The sequence below is a fragment of the Melanerpes formicivorus genome, unplaced genomic scaffold (assembly GCF_026170545.1).
Source record: "Melanerpes formicivorus ecotype bairdi unplaced genomic scaffold, bMelFor1.0.p_v2 SCAF_258, whole genome shotgun sequence".
Taxonomy (NCBI): Eukaryota; Metazoa; Chordata; class Aves; order Piciformes; family Picidae; genus Melanerpes; species Melanerpes formicivorus.
The window spans coordinates 266,987-287,004 of NW_027142610.1; the positions used below are offsets into that span (position 1 = coordinate 266,987).

The window sequence follows — 20,018 nt, forward strand, 5'->3', positions numbered from 1 at the left end:
ATGTTCCACGGGTGACTGAAAGGAAGAATGTGTGGATAAATGGAACATTCTTGCAAAAGTCTGCTAAAACACTAGCAGTAACATTATGATCTACCAAGTTCAGGAGCAGTACTCATGTGCACAGTATCTTAATTTCTGAACTGTAAAATCTGATAGCACTTTCCCAATGTTCAGATAGAAGGGCTGCAAAATGTAACTCTGGCTGGACAGGGAAAATTTCTGTTGAAATCAACAGGAATTTTGCCATTATTTAAAGGGGGCCAGGGTCTGGCTTTGGATACGCCAGCGTGGATATTTCTCCAGTAAAATTCACAGTTGTAAAACAAACTTTTGATTTAATTCTTAATTTTAATAATAATCTTAACAATGATCAAAATTTTACCAGAGATTATCTGCTCTTGCAACTTTGTTGTTTAATGCATCATAGTCACCGTTTAAATATTCATGGAATATTTTGAGAGCTTAAAAGGCTGTTGTATAGTTACTAAAAGACAGCATTGCAAGGGCTTATTAAATACCTTTTTAGGCAGCTCTATATAGGAAAATGTTAAAAAAGGACAGCTAAGGAAAAACAAGATCAAATTCCTTCCCCTTCATAAAACAAGATTAACTCTGAGTCTGTAAAAATACAGCTGTACTCAGACAACATCCACATTGGCCATTTATCACTTGTTGCTAAGTAACATTTAATACTAAAACACATTTGATTCTAATTGCATCAAAATTACATTACTCTGGTTTAGAATGTACTTACATATATCATTTAGCAATTTTAAGCATGCTGTAACATCTTTTCTTCAAGCTAATCTGAAAGTATACAATCGTATAATTTCCCAAATTACTATTAAGAATCTAGCTGTTCAACATCTGACTGCCTTTTGGGGGGGGAGAATGCATTAGCCATATTTTCATGTATTTTAACTTACCAAGAATGTCTCAGGGGGTCATTCTGCAAACACTGAGGTGTGTGACAAGCTGTGCTCTTTGACAGAAATCTGCTGGGTTCCGCGGGATTACAGGCATATAATAGCCCAGGCCATGAAAGCCATGTCTAACCTGATGTATTTATTTATAGAGAGTAAGTGCTTTTGCATTTGCAAAAAAACTGAATGAAAACTGTGTAATTTTATGTGACTTTTCCCCTTGTCCTACAGGAATTATTTATCTTCTAATGAAAGCAGCCCATAAATCTAACTGCTGAGCAGTTATGTTGGACATTGCAGGAAGCATATGACTGACAGCAAATTAATCTAGTCTTGGTAGCTAAAAGATTCAGTAAGATTGTCTGTTAGGACATGTTAATATCTAAGTTTTTCTATACAATAAAATATATAATTGTCTGTTATGGTCAACAGTACTGAAGAGACAAAAATATGCTGAAAGAAATTAATAGATTCCTGTGGTTTTCATTAACCTTAAGTTAAGGGTGATCAGAAATAAATGCTGTGTAAAAACTGGCATTAACTAAATGAAACGGGCCATAAACAGACTGCAATGATAGAAAAATCTTCTTGAAGAATAATCCTGTCCCTCTAGAGATTAATTTAGGCCGTGTTGGTGGCTGAGCAAAACAAGTGCGTAGGTCTGGAAACCTGGCTTTGGAGTCAGTCCTAACACTTCTGCAGACATGACCTTCACGTTTAGCGTGATCTTCATGTTTACAAGCCGTAAGGTACCGATAAGAGTTTCAGAGATGAATGTGTCCCCCTTCTGTCCAAAAAAAAACCCCAACACATATTAAAAAGGTCCCCCAAAAAAATCAAAACCAAAATTAAATTCCCTAGACTATGAATTTTAAACCAGAACAGATTGGAACTGGTTCTGTTCAGAACATGGCTGCTTTTCATTTCAGCACTGGTTTTAACTTACCAGTCCCCAGCAATGGTATATTTAGGTACTTGGTTTCAAAAAGCAATTACTAGGAAGAGAATTTGGTTTATGAACTCCTTAAAGGCCAAGGGCCGCAGTCCGGTCTCACACCTGTTTTACTGGTACAATTCCACAAGTTTACACTTCTGAGAGATATGCTGTCCTTATTCACACAGAATGGCCTCCAACTTAAATGGAAATGTTGCCTTGTTGGAGGGAGAGTACAGCATTTAGGTTATAATGCCCCCTTTCCCCAGCCACAAAATTAAGCAAATATGGAGGCTTTTGGAAAAACAAGCATAGCTCCTCCTTTGTGCAGAGAGTCAATGTTAGGCTTTTGCAGACATAGCTATTAATGAAGGTCAGATGAAAACCAGCAAAGGGTAGGGCTAGGTACTATCAGGCTCCCCAGCATTAGGCTGTCCAAATCTGTACAGTTATACCATGCTAGTTAATGTCATGCACACCCCTCCTTGAGTAACACTTGAGTTTCACTTAATTCCCAGAGGAGCTCCAAGGAAGGTATTTAGGCAGAGCTTTGTCTTCTGGCTTTCTCTCAGTGTGCCTCCTGTTTTGCTCAGGGCAGGTAAAGAAACGCAGGTCCGAGCCTTTCTGTATTGTGGCCTCCTGACCAAGGTCAGGCATACCAGCTGCTTGGTCAGAAGTTAGGTCAAATGTCAGCTCTTCTCGATGAAATAATCATGAAAAAACCCCAGATTTTGGAGCATAAAATAGAACCCTATACATTTTTCGTGGTCACTTACATACTTATAAGTCTGTTACGAGTAAGTAATATTTTACTTTAGCTATTCTTTGTAAGTGCTAACTCTTTGTAGTGAGCAGGAAGGTATTACAGCAGATAAAATGTATAAAATTCCATATAATTTTTTACCTTTCTTCTAAAATTTCTCTCACAGGATGAACTGTAACAACAGATGGAGGTTGTAATGTTTTTTAGATGCATTTGATTTTATTAAGTGCCCCGTCTATACTCTCTATTGTAGCCTTCACAGTGACGTGACATAACGCAGCATGCACCTTCATTAGAAAGATGTTACAACTTTGTCTTAATTTGTCTAGAGGAATGTTTTATAAATACTGGGAACAAATTAATAGCTGGTATAATTATGCTGACTTGTGATGACATATATTTAGAATTTACTTAGGGTATTACCTTTTTTTCCCCTTTCTTTATCATCTTCACTGTTCAAATGATCAAGAATGTATCTTGCTTTAACAGTACCTATGGTGAGACATGAGTTTCCATCAGCCTATTTGGTTTTCCTGTGTAGGAAGGAGTTGTAGATCAGCCCCTGAACAGCAAAGCACTGTCTTGGCTTGCTCTGTAGCTTTATTTTAAGAGGGTCCAGACCATGTGAGGTCTCTGAAAAACCATACGATCTTTCCCTACCCACTGATCACCCCGGCACCTCTTGCTGCTGTTCGGTGCCAGGAGTAGATAATTCATGCTGCCTGAGCATCCTGAACTGCTCCATCCAGACAAGGGACTGACCACTCCAGTGATGCAGCACACAGATTTTTCTACTGTGTTTTGGTCTCTACATACTTCACTGTCGGAGGATCCTTTGGACTAGCTGGGGCAAATTTTTTCTCCACATTAACTTGTAAGAGGGGTTGCACATATTTCACTGGCTGACTAGGGAGGGATGTGAGCTGACATTTAACATGAGGTACTCTTGCACTTAGTGTTGGGTAAGCGGAACAGAGTCATTGAGGGCTAGTGCTGGTACCTCAGATACAGAATCATAAAATCATAGAATTGCTTTGGTTGAAAAAGACCTTTAAGACCAAGTCAAACCATTCTGTAACTCTGCCAAGTCTGGTAGTGTCTATGGTCAGCAATGTCTAGGATTGCCATGGTTCTCAAACCAGTCACTGATTCAGATACGGTGTCCTTCACCCCTTGCCTACCAGCAGCAAGCAGCTGCAACTAGGACAGGCAGAGGACAAGCCTGAGAAATGCTGCTTGATGCCTCCCTCTCTCTTTCCTTTTGGCTTGCAGTTAGCAGCTTGGGTTATATCTGTAGCCCAAGAAGGAGACGTGGGTCTTTCAGCATCTGCTCTGGCTAGGGAGACCTTTAGGCTGATTGCCTCAAGCCCTAATTGCATATGGGAAGTTGTTGTCAAACAGTATGCACACTTCTTTGAGCCATTCACACCACCCCAACTTCTTCTTGGCTGAGTCCCAGAGGGAGAGAAAGTATGAAGCCTGTCCCAGAAGTAACCCTACAGATGCCTGATGGTGAGGAGGTTGTTAAAATAAATCCCAAATTATTCAATTCTTGCTCAGAAAACCATCAGTGCTTTCTAAGCACAGAATTGGACTAAGCCACAAAAGCTCCTGTTGCATTTTCTGCCAAGAGAGACAGCAGTGTCATGGGAGTGACAGGGATCCACACGTGAAAGAGTAGGAGAAGCAAGGAGGGAGCCGCCAGGGGGTCATGGGGCAGTTGAGCAAGCTGAAGCTGTCGAATGGTTGTCTGGAAGAGTTATGGCCACATAAGCAGGATAATAGGTTGTCCTGAAGCTTAAACACTCCTATTTGAAGGATAAGAGGTGTTCCAGGGCAGCTGTTTTACTTTGAACCATTCTGTATTCAAATGAAGCAATGCTGCATGTGTCAGATAAAACATGATTTATCTCACATGTCTCTATCACTGTCAGATAAAATGCACTTTGAGAGGCTTTGGAAGAATTCTGTGTTTTGGACATAGTGAGACAAATTCATCAATGGGAAAAGTGTATAACTGTAGTAAGCTAAATAGTGTTCCTCTTCTAGTGTAATGGAAATTATCCTACCCACCAGGTTTCTGTTTGTGTTTAGTAATAGCATATAAGTACTTGTAAAATGTGGTGTTGTGTTTGATTTATAGATTGTAAACTATTTCTATGTAAGTGAAAATATTTTTGCAATATACATTTGAATAGCAGAGCACCTGTACATAGCCAAATAGGTGGATGTAGAACTACTTATTATGCCTTTGATGATAGTATCAGTTTTGCCACAGAAGGAAGTATTGTTGGGCAAGTAATGCCATATGTTTCACAGAATGCCCTTAAGTGCACGTAACCTTGCTTTCTGTGGCTTTCATTTTAGTACTGTTCCACTGATCAGGCTGCTGCAGGCACAGATGCAGAACATGTACAACAGTTCTACAATCTCCTGACTGCCTCCATTGACATAACTAGAGGCTGGGCAGAAAAAATCCCAGGATTCACTGACCTCCCGAAAGAAGATCAGACATTACTCATAGAATCAGCTTTTTTGGAGCTGTTTGTACTAAGACTCTCCATCAGGTAACTATTTATTTAATTTCCTTTTTTAGCTGATCTGAAAAATCATCCAGCTAAATGCTTTTGAGGAATAACTATGGCTCTATCTTTGAACATTGTTAGATGTACCAAACCCCCCACAAAACATCAGCAATGTCTGTATCCAAAGGACATGGTGTTTAATTTGCTTTGTGCTGCAGAGAAAAAAAGAGAAAGATAAACTGATTTAAAAAGAGATCATAGGTTTTGCTGGTATGGTTCTTTTTGTTTGACAAACCCCATCCTCTTCCATAGTAATCAAAACTGATCTTTGATTACTATCTGAGCAAGTCTGCTTCATTCTCAGCAGCATAAACTATAGAAAAGCACCTTCAGTGTGAAAGCTTTTACCTTTTCTCCCTTCTTTTGTGCATGCACATCCTTGTCAGCAGTTTGTTTAAGGGATGTAGAAGATCTAAAATCATGATCAGATTGGTTTTCTTCTTGATACCAAGTCATTTGATAGAGTAAGATGCTATTTGTCAGTCTGGTACGGGGTAAGACACTTCACCAAGAGCATTTTCAGAGACTGGGAAAATTCCAGACTGATGATTTGAATTGTTTCTTTAGGTACAAAATGACCTTTGCGTGTGTTTGTTAATGGGCATATTGGCAGTGGGGAGGGGGAAAACAGGAGACCTTGGCTGTAATATGTCTCTTACACACAGGTTTTCATATCAAAGAGTTTTTGATGTTACATATCTTATTGCATGTATTTTCAGCTGGATTTTTCCTTATCAATTTTTACAACCTGAAAAAGCAGATGAGACTAAGTAAATGCTGAGAGTTGCAGAATCTTCAGTTTTCATTATTTTTGTATTTCAAAATGCACTCACTTAGTATTCCTTTGGTTCAAACATACAGTCTTTAATGTAAAATGTCTTCTCTGTTTATGCCTTTGGGCAGGACCAAAATCTTAACTAATTAGACAGTCTACACCACATGCTACAGCTAACCTCAGGCTTATAACTCTACCAAGTAAGCAATCATAGAAGCTTGTTTGTTGTACTTCAGCCCCAAGGGAGAAGCATATTGTCAAATATGAATGCCCACATATGTCTCAGGATAATATGCCTTGGATTTTAAGTGACAGAGACTTCAATACTGGTTATGCATTTTGCTGTAAAGTAGAAGATGCAATTATAATTTTTTCAATTGTTTTTATTTGAGGTCTGATACTGCTGAGGATAAGTTTGTATTCTGCAATGGACTTGTGCTTCATAGACTTCAGTGCCTTCGTGGATTTGGGGAGTGGCTCGACTCTATTAAAGACTTTTCCTTAAACTTAAAGAGCCTTAACCTTGATATCCCAGCCTTAGCAAGTTTATCAGCTCTAACTATGATCACAGGTAAGTGCTCCTTTGTTAACAGAAAGCTTCAGAACTCCAGTGCTTTGCTTTAATACAGATTCAAGCAATTTCAGACCCTAGCTATATTCAAGGTAAATTGAGTATGATTTTTAAGCATTGCAATGACTGTACAAAATTAGACCATCAGATACACCTGTTCAAATGCTATCAAACTCCCTATTTCTTCCTTTCATTGTTTTCTTGGAACAGGCTCTGAAAAGCAAGCTACTTCCAAGCAAAATATGTAGCTCCTACAAAACCATCCCAAATACTTGATGAATTCCCAGACAAACCTAATGAAATGACCAGAGCTAGATTTTCCATGTCAGAATGCTAATACCAGGATAGCTCAAGAGCTAGAAGCTATACAGCTAGTATAGCTGGCCTCTCAGCAAGACAACTGTACCAGAAAGTGTGCTTCATGAGGGCAGGCAGGCTGTGTTTGGTAGCCAAGCTACTGTAGGTTTTCCATGTACTGTTTTTCTGGGAGAGAAAATTGGAGAATAGAAAGAAATAACACCCTCTTTGGCAACTGGACAAAAGTTTTTGGGTGTGCGTGTGACTGTATCACCCTTTCTGTTTGCTGGAGCAAACAGCAGGAAACTAATGTCAAAATCAGGTGTAAATCTGGCCAGTGGATAGAAAATGGGAGCACATAACCTTATAAAGTCTACTTTTGTCATTCCTGAAACAACAAAGTTCCTTGAAATACACCTTCCATTCCTTGGGCTTCTTGCAGCTGAAGAGGCATGACTGAGGGAAGCAGGAATGGTTAGGAGTAAGGGAGTCTGACAACCATGCAGCAGGAGTCAGAGCAGCAGTCATTTCTACTGAAAGCCTCAACTCAGTTTAGAAAAGCAGCTAATACCTTCATGCAGCTGTGTCAGTGTGAGGTAGGGCTTCAGTGTGCCTTGAGATGGATCTTCCCAGGGATGTTACAAGCTCCACTGGAATGGATATTGATTCCCTCCTGCATTTCAGACATCCACCAGTTTGCAGGTGGTAACCTCAATAATATCAGCTTGCAGCCTTCCTTTTAACCTAGACTGAGATGATGCTTAAGAAATACTGAAACAGAATGCTCCATGGCAAATATAGAAACTATAAATTGGCCCATTCTCACTGGCATTTGTAGGGCCAAAATGTGGCCTCCAGCATTTACATGGTACGCTTCCTTCCTGCATTTGGATGAAGGATTAGTGTACACATGTTCCAGCATTAACTCTCTGCTCCTTGAGAAAAGTATGTTAAATTTGTAATTAATTTGTGTTCAGGGTTGGTTTTTTTTCCTGCAGGTGGAAAGGGTTCCTGTTCTAGTTTCTTTCATAAAACTCTTTAAGTCCAGAATAATTCATTGGAGCTGCTTTGTTACCTGTGAAAAATTTTCCAAATGACTAATCTGTTAAAGTGGGAAAGAACATCCACAACTTATTTCTAACTCCTCTATATAAACATCCATAGACATGTGTTCATGCATACTTAGATATATGCATTATAAATGCATATGTATGTATTTGTGTGTGTGTATGTGTTTATATCTCTGTATATCTATAAATCAAGGGGAGGTGCTCTCTCTCTCCATAGATATTGTTATACAGGTATATATGCTCACATGCATATAGCACCTATCATTCATCTAGCCTATTTACTTTATATTAGATGCCTTTTATTTTAGATAGACACAGGTAGATGGAGCTTGTTCTTTATTGTCTTCCTCATAAGGATGAGGAGAGGACTAACCAAGAGGATGCAGGTTGATGAGTAGGATTCCCTGCAAACTGCCTATGTGGCTGTGGAAAAAAGGCAATTCTGTAGGAAAACAAAATCTTTTGTTCCTTACAAAGCATTTTGGTGTGGTAATTCCTTGTTCAGTTAGGCAGAGTCTGTTTTCTGTGCTGGTTTTGGCTGGGGTGGAGTACCTAGTACAGGGCTATGTTTTGGATTTGTGATGAAGAGAGTGTTGACATTCAGGGATGTTTTAGTTACTTCTGAGCAGTGCTTACACAGAGTAAAGGCCTTTTGGCTTCTTACATCACCCCATCAGTGAGTAGGCTGGTGGTGCACAAGAATCTGGGCGGGAACACAGCTGGGACAGCTGACCCCAGCGACCCAAAGGGATATTCCATACCATATGATGCCATGCTCACCATAGAAAGCTGGGGGAAGAAGAAGGAAGGGAGTTTGGAGTGGTTGTGTTTGTCTTCCCAAGTAATCATTATGCGTGATGGAGCCCTGCTCTTCTGGAGATGGCTGAACACCTGCCTGCTGATGGGGAGTGGTGAATGAATTCCTTGGTTTGCTTTCTTTGTGTGTGCAGCTTTTGCTCTACCTATTAAACTCTCTTTATCTCAACCCATGACTTTTCTCACTTTCACTCTTCTGATTTTCTCCCCCTTTTTCACTGGGAGGGGTAGTGAGCAAGTGGCTGGGTGGGGCTTAGTTGCCAGCTGGGTTTAAACCAAGACAGTTGCCCTGAGTCAAAAGTTGTCCCATGACTGGCTCAGGCCACCCTAAGATATTCCATAGAAATATCTTTTAGTTAATAGTGCCCCACATTCCTTCATTTGCTTGATAGCAACCCTTCCAGGAGGTGGTTATATTGTGCTAGTATTCCCAAAGTTTCTAAACAAATGGAAGTTAACTGTTGTCTGTGAAAAGGAGAGCATTTCTGTCCATAAAAGCTTGAAGGGTTTCTGTATTTGTCAAGCTTTTCTGGATTTCCTTATCTGTATGAGACAGTGCTTAGTGTAGTTTTCTGTGTACTGTTTTATTTCATGAGGCTAGTATATCTCTGCTGACCTGCTCTTAAGGGCAGCATATACTTTTGTGTGATCTAAATAAGAGGGAAGCTTGTGTGCCTAGTGATTTATATTGACAGGTTTCAGATGTCCAAGGGTAGCTAGCTAACTTAGGGACTCACCCAGAAAGGGATGGTATTGTATAACAGTATCAAACCAAATAATGTGAAACAAATGAAAATCAGGTAACTATGGCTAAGGGATCACTGCAGCACACAGCATGCTGATAGGCAGGGATTGCTTTTGAGACTTTGTTTGTGATAGTACATTGAAATTTTATATTCAGGAGAGGCTTGAGATTTGCCTCTGGTATTGCATCCCATAAGAAATGGCATCTTGTCTGCTCCCTTCAGTTTGAGTATGACAAGCCATGTGATGATTTTCAGCTAGTCACACCAGAAGAGAAAAAGTACTAAAGGTAAATTTTGGAAATCTGAAATCTGCTGAACATTTGAAAGCATTGTTTGGAGGCTTGGATTTGGCTGAGCAGGTCTAGGTGCCGTTCTTCATCTCTAGAGAAGGTACTCCATTCTCCTGTAATGGAGGCAACAGGTAGATAGTAAATCCTGGTTCAAGCCCTTTTTGTGAGTCAGAGCAAAAGAGAGTGACTTTTTTTCCGGGAACATAGCTTACCTGGCTATTGAGTGTCACTGTCCTTTGTGTTGAGGCCACCTGACATATTTTACAGGCTGCAGAATGGCTTTTGTGCATGGTGATTTGGAGATGAGCTGGTGCTCAGAGGGTACCCGAGGCCCAATCTCTGGTCCAATTCCAACAGGAAGGGAATCTGACCACGAATCTCCCACATCCCAGATGGATATCCATGTCATTGGGCAGCAAGATAGGAAGGAGTTGTTTGCTTGAGTTAGCAACACTGCCAACCCAAAATGCTGGCTTGAGCAAAATTGTCTTCATTATTACACAAATTGCTCCTGTTCTTATTTGGCATTAGTCAACTTTTCATGACTTGGTGGTTCAACTGAAAAAAAGAAAAAGAAAACAACCCAGTGTTCTGTAATAGCTATAGCTTGTTTTAGTACCGTACAGCATCTTAGGTAGCAAGAAATGTTTCTCCAGGTAAAGAAAAAAGCTCCAGGGAATAAAGACCTGTTTGTTCTTCCTGGTTTCATGAGTGCTCTTCATAGCCTGAACAAAGATGTGCTCTTAGAAAACAGCCCCTTCTGCATACCAGTCATTGGCAGTATTGCTGAAGGAGAACAGCAAGAGAAATCACTACTCTCTTTCAAATGTTCTCTCTTTCTTCTGGCAGAGGGACAGGGAGAACTAACCTCTCTTTCCCAGTGAAGGAAGAGGGATTAAATGTAAAAAAATAGTGTTGGAGGCTAAAAGATATTCCACTGTTCCCAGTGTCCTAAAATATTGAGGGCTGTTCACTCATCTTGGGATGTGGTTTTGGAAATCAATTAGCCAATAACAGCCCCAGTAGTTCCAGTGCCCTTTAATTAAACCTGCTGACTTGTTTGGAGCTGCCAAGCTGCGTGTCCTGTCTCAACCACAGCTGCAGGTGACAGCAGAGGATGCATAGTTATAGGCTTGTATGACCATTTGTTCTGTTCAGTAATTTTGAAGGGAACAAGGGGAGACCTAGTGAGTATCACAATAGTCACTAATTCACTGCTTGCTTTGAGTAAAACTAAAGGTATGCACAACATAAAAGAAACAGGAAAAGATTTTGTAATATTTTGAAACAAAAATTCCATACATTAGTGCTTTTTCTGTTTATTTTATGTTTCCTGGCAATTTGCAGTATGTTGCCCAGTAGGAAAAGCATCATGTCAGATCACTGCTGAAGTTTGAAGTCCTACCAGACAGGCCATCAGCCTGAAAGAGCACCCAGGAGGAAAGAAGTGGCTCTTGGTTTATTGTGGGTGGCTTGCAAACAGTTAACTTAAAACTCTGTGATGCCAAAGCACATCTTTTTTCTTTAAGGTACTCCTTTAGGATCTTCCTCTCTCTGTCTCTCTTCTCTTTTCTTACTTCCTTCAGTTGGTTAAGAAGGGCTGGGCAGAACTTCCCCCAGGGCACATCAGTGGCACTCTGAGCATCAGCCAGAAGAAAACAGTTAAGAAATGACACATGACACTCATCCCACATGCCCATGAAAGCAAAAAATTACTTCTGTCCTGTTCTTTTTCTTTGGATCACTTATTCTGTTGGGATGTAGGATCTAATGAGCTAAAGATGAGTGCCAACATGGAAAAGAAATACTGGTCATCCCGAGACAAGTTCTGTCTTCAGTTCTGCATGAATGATTTCTACCAGTGTAGTTTGTTGCACAGATCACAAGTGTTCCTGCACAACCACTCTGTGCTGGACTGGATAGTGCAGATTAGACCAGATATTAACACAGCCTATTCTTGAAAATGTTTCCTTAACTTCCCAAATGACCATTTCTAATGCTCTGCTTTACAATTTTTCCAACTGTGTCAAAATACAGAGACTCCAACGCAGATCATCTCTAGGGCACACTCTAATTTAGGCTCAAATTTCTGCCTGCTCTCTCCCTCTCTATTCTCTTTTCCCCTCTGCCTCTTCCTTTCTCTATCCACATCAAAATGTTATTGTTTTGCCCACTTGACACTCTCAGTGGGATGCTGCCTAGTACAGAGCATTCTACTCCTCATTCAGCCAAGCTCTTTTGGCATATGTTTTACTTTAAGTGTTACAGACCAGACCAGAGCCACTGTATATATGGGGCTTATTCACACTCTTAATGCTTTGTTAGACTGGCACCAGATCATTGGAGAGTATTGTGAGGTTTCAATTAATTATGAGTTTGTGTTTGTTTTCCTGCTGTTGGGGTTTCTGTTCCAGTTTACAAACACAATTTTTAGCACCAGTAGTCATACCGAGAAATAGTAAAGAGTCTGGTCTGGCTAAAAAGGGTCTGGCTGATGCAGTTCCCTTCTGAACATGAATTTGTCCAACTTCCCTACAAAAGGGAGGCTCACCTACTCTTCAGCAGCAGATATCCTTCAGTCCTGTTGCCAGGATCTTCCAGAGTGGGTGCTTCATGTGCTGGGTCTACATATGAGCAGGTGGCAGACTGGAGGAGTGTAGGAGAGCCAGTTATAGAAAAAAACCCTCCAGATTGCATTGTCTGCCTTCCTCCCCACCACTTTGCTGAGGGAAATACTGTCAGCATTGAAGTGAAGTACTTGCTGCTCCTTCTCCCTCCCACCCTTTTGCTGAGGCAAGAACTCTTTCCTCCTACAGCAACCAGGGGCTTCTGTGCTACGTTGTGGTTTTAAAGGAGGGAGAAAACGGTGATGTCCTCTCTGGCCGTTCAGCTCATCTAACTTTAGGCACCTTGCCTAGCTGATGGAGAAACACAGGGCACTTCCAGAAGATGGTATATCCAACTAAAATCCACACCATCTTCTAAAAATGCCCATCCTTCTTTTGAGTTGTGAAGGAGTTCAAGAAGCACAGGCTCCTAGCTTGGGCACCCTTGTGAAGCACCTGAAGGTTAGACAGGGTGAACATGGGCCAGACTGCAATAGGACAGGAGATTCTTGGATCTGCTGAATTGCAGTCTTGCACTCTTACATGTAAGAGTGTGCATGAGACAAGCAGAAAGCTTTAGGCAGCTGAGCCTCATGCTTATTTGAGTTATAGAAGGGGAAGAAGATTGTGAAGGGGGAAGAGAAAATTAGATAACTGTATACAAACTGAGACAATCAAGGGGCCTATGTCTGCAGTGTAAATCTGTTGCATTTCTGATTGGACTGAAACCTCAAACTGAATTAAGGCTAAAACTGACCCAGTCTGGCAGAGTACACAACCCAAAGATCTTCGAGCTACACAAGGTCCTTAAAGTACCTGCTGCCTTTGAGATGTGTTTCTCATAAAAGCAGCAGTCTGCCCAGCCCTGTCATGATCTACCCCATGTCAGAGATTAGGGACAGAGAAGGACTAGCACAGCTGGTGATGGCTTTTCCTCTTCTCTTACTTTCCTTCTATCACCTTTTTGCTGATCAGTGTAATGGTAACACAGAATTGCACTGAGGTTCCTGGGAAAAGGAGAAAGGTGGATAATATTTGCTGTGTTCAGTTTGCGAGGATGAACTGCTAAGTTTGCAGAGCTTTAGAGGCAAGGCTTCTGATGAATCATTTTGACAGGCTTATGGGGAGCCTCTTTGCCGTAAATCACCATTTTTATTGCAAAAATCAATAGTATCCTAAACCACAAGGCTGAAAAATTCTAGATTCACTTTACCCATGCCTTTTGTAATTGTCTTTAAGAACAAGAAAGTCTAAATACAATAACATTTACACACCTCTTCAATCAGAGAAAAATCTATCCATTTTAACTAGCTGTCCTTCTTGGGATAAATCTTGGAATTACCACTCCTGTGTGGCTAAGATATCCTACAGAAGATGGCAAATGTTTAGAAGCCATCAGCTTTGGCACCAGTGCACACACACAGCACAGTGCTTCACGCGGCTCCCCTCAGGTTCAGTAAGAAATACCATGGGCCTTGTTTGGCCCAAATGAAACTGGTTATGTGGAAAAGGCAAGAAAATGTGTTTCCTGCTATTTGAACTCTATGACATTTAAATATTTGCATATATTAGACTCGAGACTCTCCAAGTCTACCAAGGAGATGAGCTGGTTTTAACACTAGTACGCTCCCCAAAATCTAGCTGTATGCTAAACACCAGAGACTGCAATGGCAGTGCCAGTTCATGCAATGCCCTTTGCTAGCAGAAGGGCTTTCTCATAGATGGCTTTGACTTTCTGTGGGTCCCCAAGAGATGTCTTAGGGGTTGGAGACTGAATCCCTGAGGCAGCATCTCTCATAAGAAATTACCTTTATAAAGATTTATAAAGATTTACAAGTGGCAAAGGCTATTGTGTGTCAATTCATGCAGGAGAGGACAGCCTGGATTATTAGAGACTGCTTTAATATTGTAGCACCAGGGACTGGCTTAAGGACAGAGTATCTCTTAATTCTGGATTTCAAGATCTTGCTATGTAAAGCAAGGCTACTAATACTATAAACTGTGTGTTTTGCAATGTCATGTTTCATGGCTAGCCACCAAAGACACTATGAAACCTTCTTCAAGAAACCTTGTGAACTTGTCAGTGTAAGACAAAAACTGTTTAGTTCTGTCTGGAAATGTTAACATTGTTGTGCGCTCCAGAGCCAGAGACAATTTCCCATACTCTGCAGCAAGATACACACCTACTGAGACACTGGTGTAAAAATGTGCTCTGCTAATTTGTAGGCAGGTTTTGGATCCATTCTAGTATTTCAGCTTCCTAGATCTGTAAAGATACCTTCACTTACATGGTCAGGAAACAACCTCAAAACAGATTAAAAAGGTGGGAACTCTTTAAAGACTGCAGGATTCATTGAATGTCCTGCAGATTCTCTCAGTAAAAAAAAACCTTGCAGCTTTTCAAACCTGTATACAATATTTATCTGCAAGATTTTTAATGGCAGAATCTGCCTAAGTATTTACTCTCAGTGACCTGTATAGTTAAGGCTTACATAATTACACTATACACCATTTACTGGAACAGCTTTAAATATTCATTGACTCCTCGTGTTTTAATGTAAACAAGGCACTTAGAATACCTAGAGTTTTTAATTCCTGCAAGGTGAAAAAGATGTCTGAAGCAGATGTTACTGCTTGGATGAGTGTTGCTTTGAAGCAACAGGGCAGATTGATGCTAATTAAATGATAGAGCAAAGCAGCTTCTGGCCAGAGATGTACATCTCTGCACTGATGTCTGATTCTGATCCCAAGCCAGTGTTCTTCAGCAGCTAGCTCTGCCTAAGTAAATGAAGTTGAAAAAAAGTGTAGAATGGGTGAGTATCAGTGCAAAACCAGACCTTCACATTTCTGACTGCCTTTATTGAATCCCATCTGCTTTATTGGTTTCTCAAGAACATCTAGCCAAAGCAGGTGCTGAGGGGAGGCAGCAAGGAGTTTGTGTACGCATGCTTGGGGAAAGCACCACTGTGCCTGGTGCAGACCTTACGCCTGCTTCTGGAAGTAAAGGAAACTGTACTCTTTTCACTGTTCATTAGGGGACAGACAGAGAAAGTATCTGTTCCTTCCTCCTGGAGTAGAGGAAGAAGATTGGGGGGCAATGGGCACAAAATGGCCTGTGGCTGGCAGGGATGGGCGAGAGGGCAGGGAAGGCAGATGACTTCAAATGCATCAAACATGAGAACTGCCACTGTTTCTCCTCATCTGCTGCTGTCACTGGTTTTATATTTCTAGTTGATAAAAATTAATTTAACCTGCCTTTCCTTAGAATGCTCTACCTGGTATAATTGTATTCCATGTCTAAATTCTTATGACTTTACTATGAAGCCAGTTCTTTCTTACCTGTGAATTTCAAAGGCAAACCAAATCAAAACATGACAAAATTATTTGAGATTATTGTTCTGAACTGTGGTATTAATTTATACACTAAAACTTGATAGCAAATACAAAATTATTTCCCCCTGTGAAGAGCCTTCTTTTAATGAATCACAAATCTAATTGATTCTGCTGCTGCTTAAAAAAATGTGGATCCGTTTAACACTGTTGTAGTATTCAAAAAGGCTGTTTGAAGGGGGATGAACCCCAGCTCATCTTCCTTTGAGGAATGCTGAGGGTTTTGTGCCTGACAAAACAGCAGCCTTTCTCTTTAGGCATTGCTCACTCAAAGCAAAATAGTTAACTTCCAGGCTTCTTTTATCCTAGACCTTTTAAAGATGAATAAACTATAAAGCAGCAGCTGATCAAAAAACAAAGGGTGGTAAGGTGCCTTTAGTTTTTTTATTAGAGTGTCTGCAAATTCCTGGTGGAATTCTAGGCTGGGCGCTGATGGAGCTGGCTAAGGATATCGATCGCCACTTGAATTCACTGAATAAATAATGGTTGCCATAGTTATTGAGCGTTCACAACTGGTGGGGAAGCACGGAAATCTCCAAAACACCTCCTGTGATAGTTTTGCTGGAAAATCACCCAATTAATTCTGTCTCATATCATGAAAATTATGAGAGACACACAGGATGCTTGGACTCCTTGTACTAGAATTTCAATCATAATTGAGCATCTCTGCTGCCTATTTTAGCAGCTAAAGAGAAAAGGGCAGTTGTCACCCCTTATTTTATGTGGCAGAAAGGTTAACTGGCATTGTATAACCCCGACTGTTCTGAGAGATCTTATCCTTTCAAAGCATTTTTTGCTTTGAGTACCGGAGTGTGGATATGGGTCACAGTTCTGTTTGTGGTAGGGAGGCTGATGTGTTGTTTTTTTTCTCCTGCTTTGCAGAACGACATGGATTAAAAGAACCAAAGAAAGTGGAAGAGCTATGCAACAAGATCACAAGCAGTTTGAAAGATCACTTAACTTTCAGTTGCCAAAACAAAGGACAACCGGTTGAGTCTGCAGAGCCGAAGGTACTGGGTGTTCTGGCTGACCTGCGTTCTCTCTGCACACTGGGACTGCAGCGCATCTTTTACCTGAAACTGGAAGATTTGGTGCCAGCCCCTTCCATTATTGACAGGCTGTTTCTGGACACCTTACCTTTCTGAGTCAAACCACCCTCCCGAAAGGCAAACGCCCACCAGAGCAGGCAAACGGATCGTGACTTACAGCTAACATTTCTGCCCTCACTTAACAGAAAAGCAGCTCCGAGTCTAAAATGAGGGCTTTTCTGGCGCTTTGTCCTTACAACCTTGAGGCCTGAAACTTACTGGCTTACTGGTTTGGGGTTGTGTTCTTTGTTTTCTTTTGTGTGATTTGGGTTTTTTAAATGGCTAAAATGGCACTTTTGGACTATGCTATCCCAGCGGCAGTAAAAAGGTTAACATGACTGTTTTAAATCTGTTGTTTAATGCCTCATGGTATATGAGGAATAAAATTGTAGAAGCTGTGTTTGATAACAAGAACAGCAAATAGTTGTTTGCCAGGGTAGTATGTGTTGTGTGAGGATACCTTTAGCATACTTCCTGCATCAAGGGCACATACATCAGCACAATCTAAATGAAAATTCACTTTTTTAGCAAAGTACCTTCAATTGAACATTTCATACCAATCAAATATAGCAAAATGACAATGGCTGTTAGCTCCCATGTTCAAGTGCAATTTTTTAAAGTGCTGTCTTACTAAGTCTCGTTTATTAACTAATTTATTTTACTATGAAAACAAACGGAAGAAATCAAGTGAGAAAATCACGTGCACTAACTTACCTGACAGAGTTTTCCAAACTTGATTCCATGTAGCGCGACTTACTGACAAATGTATGTGGAAGACACGGGAGCAACTGTGGCTCAGTTGTTCCTTAGCTAAGGAAATCCGAGGAAGTAGTGATTGGAGCACACAGGGTCAGCATCAGGGATCGTTCAGTCTGAGACTTTTAACATGAAGCGACTAGTTACTAAACGGACAGCAGATGGTTTTCAAGAACAAGCAAGTCTTGTAAAATAGTATGAATGTAAGTGCTAGGAAGGATTTAGCGGGCTGCGTTTAAACATTCCGTGTTCGTACTCCTTTTTGTATGTTTATACTGTTGATGCCATATTAATATGAAATAATTTGTTGCATAGTGTCTTTATTTGTATAAATGTTTGTATGCATGGTATATTGTAACAGCTTTGCCTGTATTTATTGCAACGACTGCCAGCTCACGGGAGCCCTGTTACACGCCGTAACTAAATGGGGTGTTCACACTGACTCAGATACACCGGTTGGGAAACTATATACATATATATAATGTGTATATATATATATGTATATACCTATCTTTGTGTGTGCGTGTGTGTGTGTGTGCGTGCGCGCGCGCGTGTCTTTTTATTAACCATTTGTACATAAAATTATCCGTCGAATCACGAGCAGAGTTATTTTACAGGTTTATTTGCAGTGACTTCTAAGGCAGTACTGTTTAGCACTTTGATATTGAAAATCTTGCTCATGTTTTGCTAAATTCAAATAATATTTAAGGAGTTGAGTTCTAAGGAAAAAAAAAACAACACAAAACAAAACAAAAAAACAACCGACTTTATATGCACTGTACCGAGTCAAAATTTTGTTGGTCATTTTGCTAAGGAAATTTTTGAATGTCAACCTGATGTCACTGTATCTTTTGTTAGCTTTAAACATTCTAGCTTTTGTCTTTTTTTAAACTATGCTGTTTATATGGAAATTAAATTATACAATCAAACAGATGCCAAATGAATTGCCTAATTGCTGCAAAGGATAACCCAGATATCGAGTCACTGTATGGTTTTCAAATAGTAATCTGGTATTTTATCACTTACTATGGTTGGATGTGCTTTTATGAAGAAATTATTCTTATATCAAGATTTATAGTAGTGTCAATAGGGAAACAGACTTCTAATCACTATAGTTAATATTTCCGGTTTACCTGCAGATAATATTTGGAAAAGTATTGCTTTTTGTATTGACTTTTAAGCTTATGTGCAAACATAATAGCATAATTAAATATCAGAGAAGCTAATGTTTCTTGTAGGTTGCTGTAACAAGCCTGACCAGCAAGACAAATATATTTTGACTGAATTTGCTTTTGTATATACTGAATATATATATAAGTATATATACACACACACACACACACACTCGTGCGCATACAAAAACATACAGACGCAAAATCCAAAAGTATGTTTACTTTTGTCTCCTTGTGTAAGACACAAGGACCCTTGAGGAATTACTTTTATCTAGGGACAAATCCTTCCAGGTGCTGAGCACCAGCCAGATGAGGGCTCAGAGGTGCTTCTTGCGAGTTAGCCCTTACAAAGAATCTTCAGGCGAATCAGCATAGTACAGTGAAATTGCCTTTTTTTTGTTGTTGTTTTTGAGCAAGGTTTATTTATTAAGTGGAATGTGAGTGGGAGGTAGCAGGTCCAGAGCCCCATGTGACATTTCACGTAGCCAGTGTCCTCCAGTCTTCCATAGGTAGTCTTAACTGTGATACTCTCCCAAATCCCATCAACTGTGGAATTGTCCTTCATGTCAGCTTCCAAACAGACTCATCCCCGAGTACAACCAGTGGCAGGTCATAGTGGTGAATGAAAGAGTTAACGCAGAATAAAGCTACTACTTTTCTTAGAGCTCTCTCAGTGTGAACATGCCTTTTTCTAGGCAGCATTCAGGAATATATCAGGTGTTAAGGGAGAGTGCCTTGCTTTTATTTCAGACAACAGTGTTTCAGGAGTTTCTTCACTCCGCTAGCCGCAGTACTTTGGTTTTTTTTTTCCTCCTTTGGTGGTGTTAACCTGTGGGTTGAAAGAAATGCTCTTGTACATATACAATGTAAACTAAAATTATTAAATTGAATAACATTTTTTTCAGAGGCCCCATGTGTGTTGAATAAGTACACTTAATTCTGTTAAAATCTGATGTGAATTTTTTATCATTTATAAAACATTAAAAAAATGGTCTACTTGAGTCTTAAAAGTGGAGAAAATTGGTCAAGCATGCTTAAGAACGCTGGCAATTTAATGGCTAGTCTTTTGATTAAAACAGCTTTGATGTAAATACAATAAGACCTGCAGGATTTAGTTATGCAACCTCTGTTACATATTGAGAGCTGCACCTCACTTGTCACAGAGGTTCAACCACATATGGACCAGAGCAGAGGCTACTTGCCCCTCGCTGTTCTTCTCTGTGCCATGAAGGGATT

General features: G+C 40.2%; 1 protein-coding gene across 2 annotated transcripts in view; it reads left to right on the forward strand.

The window, feature by feature from the left end:
• The window catches only part of NR4A3 (nuclear receptor subfamily 4 group A member 3), a 30,128-nt gene extending 10,442 nt beyond the window's left edge, over window positions 1-19,686 (forward strand). For both annotated transcript variants that reach the window (XM_068169982.1, XM_068169984.1), the window contains 3 exons: window positions 4,988-5,187; window positions 6,373-6,551; window positions 16,649-19,686. In XM_068169982.1, coding sequence (XP_068026083.1) covers window positions 4,988-5,187; window positions 6,373-6,551; window positions 16,649-16,911 — 642 coding nt within the window. In that variant the 3' untranslated portion in view covers window positions 16,912-19,686. The remainder of the gene's footprint in view (window positions 1-4,987; window positions 5,188-6,372; window positions 6,552-16,648) is intronic.
• Window positions 19,687-20,018: the final 332 nt, after the last annotated feature.